The 8,801-nt window shown below is 44.2% G+C and overlaps 1 protein-coding gene across 1 annotated transcript in view; it reads right to left on the bottom strand.

Moving 5' to 3' along the window:
• Nucleotides 1-856: 856 nt before the first annotated feature.
• LOC111968748 (synapse differentiation-inducing gene protein 1-like) overlaps nt 857-8,801 on the bottom strand; it is a 17,279-nt gene continuing 9,334 nt past the window's right edge. Inside the window, exons 3-4 of the mRNA XM_023994598.2 lie at nt 2,544-2,681; nt 857-1,667 (exon numbers count right to left, since the gene is read on the bottom strand). Coding sequence (XP_023850366.1) covers nt 1,506-1,667; nt 2,544-2,681 — 300 coding nt within the window. The 3' untranslated portion in view covers nt 857-1,505. The remainder of the gene's footprint in view (nt 1,668-2,543; nt 2,682-8,801) is intronic.

An 8,801-nucleotide genomic window follows, 5' to 3' on the forward strand; every position in this document is an offset into this window, starting at 1 on the left:
CACGAGCAATGGACATTAGACCGGTGGAAATCTGTCCTTTGGTCTGATGAGTCCAAATTTGCGATTTTTGGTTCCAACCGCCCTGTCTTTGTGAGACGCAGAGTAGGTGATCGAATGATCTCCCCATGTGTGGTTCCCACTGTGAAGCATGGAGGAGGAGGTGTGATGGTGTGGGGGTGCTTTGCTGGTGACACTATCAGTGATTTATTTAGAATTCAAGGCACACTTAACCAGCATGTCTACCACAGCATTCTGCAGCAATACACCATCCCATCTGGTTTGTGCTTAGTGGGATTATCATTTATTTTTCAACAGGACAATGACTCAAAACCCACCTCCAGGCTGTGTAAGGGCTATTTGACCAAGAAGGAGAGTGATGGTGCTGCATCAGATGACCTGGCCTCCACAACAACCCTATTAAGATGGTTTGGGATGAGTTGGACCGCAGAGTGAAGGAAAAGCAGCCAACAAGTGCTCAGCATATGTGGGAACTCCTTCAAGATTGTTGGAAATGCATTCCTCATGAAGCTTGTTGAGAGAATGCCAAGAGTGTGCAAAGTTGTTATCAAGGCAAAGGGTGGCTACTTTGAAGAATCTAAAATCAAAAATATATTTTGATTTGTTTAAAACTTTTTTGGTTACTAAATTATTTCATATGTGTTATTTCATAGTTTTGATGTCTTCACTATTATTCTACAAGGTAGAAAATTGTACAATAAAGAAAAACTGTTGAATGAGTAGGTGTGTCCAAACTTTTGACTGTTACTGTAACTCACATTGTTCAACAGTGCATTCTGATGTCCCTCTATTACACGGTCAGTGATGCCTCTCTCCACAGAGAAAGACAGGAAACAGAAAACTCATTATTCATGCAAAATGTATTTATTCTGAACAGGATATACAGTGCACAATAAACACAGTTTTCTTTGTCTAGAGTCTATTAAGGGATGGCAGTTGATTCTCCTGGACTGGACTGGCGAACAGTTTGATGAATAATCATGAAAGTGCGCCTTCTTGGTTTTGCATTTCAGACACAATGGCAGGTTCATTATAACTCACTGTGGCATGAAAATCAATACGACCAAAAACACCATCTGCACAATAAGTATTTACAGAGAACAGCTACAAATATGGATGGAGCCTCCATGATCATAATGAAGATCAGTGAAGGTGGTTAGCTCTGGAATTTAGGTAGTACTGTATCATCACATCTACTTCACTATCTTTCATCTCATTCATGTAGAGGAGCAGAACAGTCTTTGTGGGACAATAGTTCATCTTTCCTTTAGGGGTTTTCCCTCATTATTTTGTGATCCTCAAACATCCTTACCAGGTAGATAGACCTAGAGAAAAGTGGCTGTCTCTCCCCCTGGTCCTTCTTCTCCTCCTCTCTGCTGCTCCAAAACCAAAACATCCAGACAGAGCCACATGTAGACTGGTGCTTCAGGGTTGCCATAACAGGGAAGATTTCCCAAGCACTCTCCCCTGTGGCCCTGGTCCTGCTCCTATACGTGTCCCCTAGACTTGGACAGGTAGGCTACAAGTGCCACCACCACCCCCACGTACATCCCTGCCCCAATGGTGATGGAGAGAGCAGCGAGGAACAGGGCTCTTCTGGAGCTACTGCCTGCCCTAGAGAAGTCTCCCTTAGCCATGGCCTTGCTAGTCTAAGACAAAGGAGAAAGAAATTAGTCATGATTTCATATGACTGAGAACAATTTGAGTAGGTGTAAATTCACTGTAGGGAGAGAAAACAATGAATTGTTCCCGGGGAGCCATTAGTTGCTATGGCAATTATGTCACTACCGTTTTGACAGTGACTAATGTGTTGTTTAGATGTTTTTGGATCCCTCCGAAAAAGACTGGCCCATAACCCATTTGTCCCTTTGAATCCTTTATTAGGGTCATTTTTCAATTTAATTGTCTTTGCAATTAGTTTGAGAGATGTTGCGATCCACTGAGATAAATTGTAGTTGGATTAAGGGGCAGGGAGGGGACCTGCTGCATTCAGGACCTGCTCACTAAAGTGCTGCTATTTATAGATAGACCTGGGGTTCAATATAATCACAATTTCACAATGGCGAGACAGTCCCAGGGGAAGCAGATTATGTCTATTCATTATCTACTGAAAAATACATGTAGATAGATAGTATCTGCTAGACAGTCATGTGGGCAATGTATTGCTAACATAAAATGACATGTATTATGAGGCTTTTGATTAAATTCAAATAAAATAAAACATACTGCATATGTGGCACAGTCAACCTTTAGTTTTAACTGTACACAGTTTACATTTCTCTTTCAGTGGTATTGCTGCTTGTGTTCACAAGAGTAAAAGGGGACAGAACCTATGCGGTTTACGCAGTCAATGGTCTGCAATAATTGGTAGAGGGCGATGGGTGTGGAAAATGGGCTGTGTTAGCACTTGAGAGAGAGAGCGCACTTGTGCCTACTGACCTTGCAGAGAGTGCTGGGGGTAATTAGCATTAATAACAGGGTAGTAGCTATAAAGGGGTGAAGTGGGGCCTGGGTCCTGGACTCACCCTCTGGGAGAAGTAGAAGGCAGCGATCCCTAGGGGCCAGAAGCAGCAGAGCATGGAGAAGATGGCCAGGCCCAGGTGGTCCCGAGGGGGCAGCATGATGAAGTTGTCCTCACTCTCAGTGTCACTGGAGCTGTCGCTCTGGGAAAGAGAAAAGGAGAGAGGGGGGACCGGACAGGACTGGTATGTGAGCTACTCGTGTCATATTCTACTGCCGCAATTTGATGCATTCTCAGTATAGTTTGTGTTGTGAGTAAGCGTGTCCCACCAATAGTTGCACATCACTTTTATTTATAAAACAATAATCAGCAAGGTTATAGGATCAGATTAGAGAACATTGTTCCATGGACCTGAATCTGACTCTGCACTATAGAGATACTGTCAATAATGTGTGAGCCCACACCTTGCTGTTACCATTACTGTAACACCTAACAGTTTGACATTAGATGACAAAAACCACCAGGCATATCTGCCCTTGTTCTGCTTACATGCAGGACATGATGGGCTCAGCCAGGCAGAGAAGATTTGTATTTCTGTCAACACCCATGAGCGGCATGACAGATAACACTGGATTAACAGATTGTTTCATCACCACCAGATGACAGGAGAAACAGGAAGAACACATTGCCATTTATGTGCTAAATTGCCTCCCTTTCTCCACACGCACCCCACCACCCCTCTTCATTTTGCCCGTCTTGCTTGAAAGGCTGTGAATATTCTGAGGGCCAGTGTGGTCTCTTCCCATACTGTACCTTGATTTTTCTCAGAGGCCCCTGGGTAGCTGAGGGGCTAATGAATAGGAAAGTCAGACGCTGCTGTGGGAACTCTGGCACAGGGACAAAAGTGAATAGCAAAACACGAGGAGCCACGTCACTGGGATGACCTTTAAGAAGAGATGGCCTCACCTTTGCAGTTCTCCCAGAGCGGGAGATGCTGTTTGTTTAAATTAATGTTGTTAGTCTTGTTACTAACAGGGATCAAACAAACCTGTGGGACTGAGGGAGGATAGAAAATGGAAATGGATGTTCAGGGCCGAAAATAAATGAGCCAATTTAAAAAGGACGAGAGGAGAGAGGAAGAGGCATAGAGAGTGTGTAGATAAAGTGGACATAGCAGCAAAACCCTCATCTCACCCTCTCACCCATTGGCAAACATGATAGAGAGAGAGATAAGCATTTTGAAGTGTCCTTGCATTGTGCATAAAATGCTACAAGTACTGTGCTTGTAGAGAGAAAGTGACAGAGGGCCTAAAATGTATTACATAATACTTTTCATATGTAGCTACAGAGGCTATGACAATTATGTTTGAAGTTACACACAGAGACCCACATGCATAACCAATGATCATGAGACTTTTTCCCACAATTGGCCTCTGAAATGATCTATTTCATTCCTGGTGTACACCTGAAACACCAAGTGAGATTCTCCACATCCAAGTACATGTATAATGGATTCCCATGCTCTTGTGGATAGATTTGTAGACTGGGGCCTAGATTCAACTGTGTACTGGGAAAAGGCTGGCCCGGGGGCCGTATGCGGCCCACGACCTGATTCAACACAGCCCGCGGAATCATGCTCAGATCACATAAAGAATTTGCGATAATAAAGTTTTGAAAATTAAAAGCCCAATGAATACTCGACTTTGTGTAATGATTTAACTCCCACCGCTTGTGGGCCATTTATTTTGAAGGCACGTATAAATAACAACTGCACGAGGACAGACAGTGGCTGACAGGCTGACACACGTCACAGTTACAAATAGTACCTAGCTAGATTTCAAAGAAAAGCAAAGTAGACAATGTGTGGACATCAAAATATTTCTTTATTGAGGAATCAGGGAAAGCTGTGTGCTTAGTGTGCAAAGAGAGCATCGCTGTCTTGAAAGACTACAACTTGTCCCGACACTTTCAGACGAAGCATGCAGAGAAATATAGGAATGTGTCTTCTGAGCAGAAGGCAAGTGCATCGAAAGAGTTGCTTTCTCAGTTTCAAAAGCAGCAAGGACTTTTCACAAAACTGCATTCAACAAAGAAGGAATGGCGAGAGCTAGCTACGCACTGTCCCACAAAATTGCTAAACATAAATATTTTTTTTGACTGCAGCAATACTTTGTCCCGACAAGAAAGAGCTGTTTGAAAATGTTTCCCGGGCAAGACGAACAGTGACAGGGCGTGTTGAGGACATCGCAGAGAATATGGAACAACAGTTGAAAGACAAGGTAAAGGATTTCATCTATTTCTCCTTGGCGCTGGATGAGAGCAGTGATGCACGTGACACGACACAGTTGTTGATATTCTTACGAGGCATAACCCCAGACTTTGAAATTACAGAGGAGCTTGCTTCAGTGCAGTCAATGAAGAGCACAACCTCAGGGAAATATTTATTGGAGGAGGTTAATAAGTGTGTGGCAAAGCTGGGAGTTTTGAAAGTATTCCAGTGTGACCACTGATGGGTGCCCAAACTTGACAGGAAAAAACGTTGGCCTTTTGAAAAGGATACAAGATCAAGTAGCTGAGCTGATCCCAGATCAGAAAATTATTTTCCTGCATTGCATTATTCATCAGGAGGTGATCTGTAAATGTGTTCTGAAAATGAGCCATGTTGTGGATACAGTCACTCAAGGGGTAAACTTCATAAGAGCAAAATCTTTAAACCACAGGCAGTTTGTCTCACTTTTGGAAGAGACAGAGTCGGGTCATGCAGATCTAGCCTACCACACAAACGTGAGATGGCTGAGTTTGGGGAAGGTGCTTAAAAGGGTGTGAGAGTTTTTACAAATTATAGGAAAATATGTGGATTTCCTTCAACTGCAAGATAAAGAATGATTGGCTGATTTTGCCTTCACCGTGGACACCATGGCCTTCATGAATTAACTGAATTCCAAACTACAAGGGAAGGGCCTTTTTGCACGTCAGATGTACAGCCTTGTCAAAACCTTCAAGGGAAAATTACTCCTACTGACCCGCCAAGTAGAAGCCAACAATCTCACCCACCTTTCGACACTACTAGTCTGTTCTCTATCAGATGACCTGCGGGAGAAGTATACATAGCTGCTGCGTGCTTTGAACGGTGAGTTTTCTTGTCGTTTTGAGGATTTCAAAGTGTTGGAAAATGACATGCTGTTCGTTTCCTCTTCTTTCACCTTCAATGTGAATAATGCTCCCACTGACCTGCAACTTGAGCTTATCGATCTTCAGTCTGATGCAGTGATTGGAGAACTATTGAGGTTCTATGCATCTCTCGATTAATTAAAATTTCCAAAGATTAGGAGTCAAGCTCAGAGATGTTTGTACTGTTTGAGTCAACCTATGTATGTGAACAGACATTTTCAGTGATGAAATATAACAAGTCAAGGCACAGATCATCTCTTACTGACTCTCACCTCTCAGCAATCTTGCTCATAGCGACGTCAGAAACTATACCTGACTTCACTGCTCTAGTCAATGCTCATCAGAGACTTCACTCCTCACACTGATTGAGTAGTTTAAATGTAATGTTGAGCTCCCTCTCTTGTGTTTTTGTACATACCCGTTAACAAGAGTTCTGTCCGTGGTGCTGAATGCACAGTGTACTTTTCCCTCCATGTAGTTCATTGCATGTTTAATAATGAAAATACCTACCAGAAGGAGAACATGAAGGTGGTTTATTTCTGTGCATGTTAAAAAGTAAAATAAGTAGCATATCTGGACGTGATCTACAGTAGATATTTCTGTCAACACAGTCAAACACATGATCTATAATCCTGTAATATGATTCTGGCCCACGATGGCAGAAATATATTCTAATGTGGCACTCCATGGAAAATAATTGCCCAGGCCTGGTTTAAACTCTAGAACCTAACCCGCTTACCCCTTCAATGTATCAGGATACATATGGAAATAAAAGATGACTGGTCATTGGTCAGAATAATCAGATCCGATCGGGATGTCATGATCTGGGCCAAAAAATCCATCAGGCTGAAATTCCAGGATTTCTTTTCAAACCATTCTTACACAAAAAGGCCATTATCATAACTTTCACAATTTGGAAAAATCACATATTTTACAGCACTGCCCCTTTAAACTAAATAATGAGGATTTCTATCAGCCTAATCGAGGTGTAGATTACATCTCTCATTCCAGTGTTCAAACTTGTAAACAAGGCTGCAAGGGATTTCTATTAATGCGACAGCCAATAGCACCGACAGAGATGGTCGCCTCACTTCGAGTCCTTAGGAAACTATGCAGTATTTAGTTTTTTATGTATTATTTCTTACATTGTTACACCAGGAAATCGTAAGTCTTATTACATACAGCCCAGCCGGGAATAATTATTGGATATAAGAGTGACGTCAACTTACCAACATTACGACCAGGAATACGACTTTCCCGAAGCGGATCCTCTGTTGGACCACCACCCAGGACAATGGATCTAATCCCAGAAGCTGACCCAAAACAATGGCGTCGCAGAAGCGGCAGACGGAGTGGCAGACGGAGTGGCCTCCTGGTCAGGCTCCGTAGATGTGCACATCGCCCACCGCTCCAGAGTATACTACTCGTCAATATCCAGTCTCTTGACAACAAGGTAGATGAAATTCGAGCAAGGGTTGCCTCTCTCTCTCTCTCTCTCTCTCTCTCTCTCTCTCTCTCTCTCTCTCTTCTTCACCTACCCTCTCCTCCTCTGTCTCCCTCTTCTCGCTCCTCCTCGTCTTCTTTACCCTCCTCTCGCTCTCCGCATCCTCGGTCGCCCTCTATTCTCTCCTAGTCTGCTCCCCCCTCCTCGCTCCTCCCCGCTTCTCTCCTCCCCCTCTCGTTCTTCTCTCCCCCCTTCCTCTCACCTCCCTCGTCTTCCTTCTCCCTCTTCTCTCTCTTCCCCTCTCTCCGTCCGCCGTCCTCCCTGTCTCTCTCTCTTCTCACCTTCCTCCCCTCCTCTCTGTCACTCCACTCTGCTCTCTCCTCCCTCTTCTCTCCGTTTCGGCTTCGTCTCCGCCCTTCGTCCTCTCCGTGTCCTCTCTCTTCTCTCATCTCTCTCTCTCTCTCTCTCTCTCTCTCTCTTCTCCTCTCTCCCTCTCCTCCTCTCTCTCTCCTCTCTTCTCTCTCTCCTCCTCTCTCTCTCTTCTCTCCTCTCTCTCTCTCTCTCCTCTCTCTCTCTCTCTTCTCTCTCTCTCTCTCTCTTCGCGATTGATTCGGAATCGGTACAGCCACCGGGCTTCTCCATAACATCGCGCCAACAGAGATAAACACCTCTCTGGGAAGAGGAAGGGCAGGGGTGTATGCTTCACGTTTAACAACTCATGGTGTAATCATAACAACATACAGGAACTCAAGTCCTTCTGCTCACCTGACCTAGAATTCCTTACATTCAAACGCCGGCCATATTACCTCCCTAGAGAATTCTCATCAGTTATCGTCACAGCTGTGTACATTCCCCCTCAAGCAGACACCAAGACGGCCCTCAAGGAACTTCACTGGACTCTATGTAAACTGGAAACCATGTATCCTGAGGCTGCATTTATTGTAGTTGGGGATTTTAACAAATCAAATTTGAGACCAAGGCTACCTAAATTCTATCAGCATAGTGATTGCACTACTCACGGGGGTAATACACTCGATCACAGCTACTCTAACTTCCGCGATGCATACAAAGCTCTCCCCCACCCTCTCTTCGGCAAATCCGACCATGACGTCATCTTGTTCCTACCGTCTTATAGGCAGAAACTCAAACAGGATATACCAGTGACTAGAATCATTCAGCGCTGGTCTGACCAATCGGAATCCACGCTACAAGATTGTTTTGATCACGCGAACTGGGATATGTTCCAGTCAGCTTCAGATAACAACATCTATCTATATGCTGACTCAGTGAGTGAGTTTATAAAGAAGTACATTGGATGTGTACTCACTGTGACTATAAAACCCTACCCTAACCAGAAACTGTGGATGGATGGCGACATTCACACAAAACTGAAAGCGCAAAGCACCGCATTTCACCATGGAAAGAGGTCTGGGAATATGGCTGAATATAAACAGTGTAGTTGTTCCCTCCGCAAGGCAATCAAACAAGCGAAATGCCTGTACAGGGACAAAGTGGAGTCGCAATTCAACGGCTCAGACACGAGATGTATGTGGCAGGGTCTACAGGAAATCACAGACTACAAAAAGAAAACCAGCCACGTCACAAACACCGACGTCTTGTTTCCAGACAAACTAAACACCTTCTTTGCCCGCTTTGAGGATAATACAATGCCACCGTCGCAGTCCGCTAACAAGGACTGCACCCCCC

The sequence above is a fragment of the Salvelinus sp. IW2-2015 genome, linkage group LG9 (assembly GCF_002910315.2).
Source record: "Salvelinus sp. IW2-2015 linkage group LG9, ASM291031v2, whole genome shotgun sequence".
In the NCBI taxonomy this organism is placed as follows: Eukaryota; Metazoa; Chordata; class Actinopteri; order Salmoniformes; family Salmonidae; genus Salvelinus; species Salvelinus sp. IW2-2015.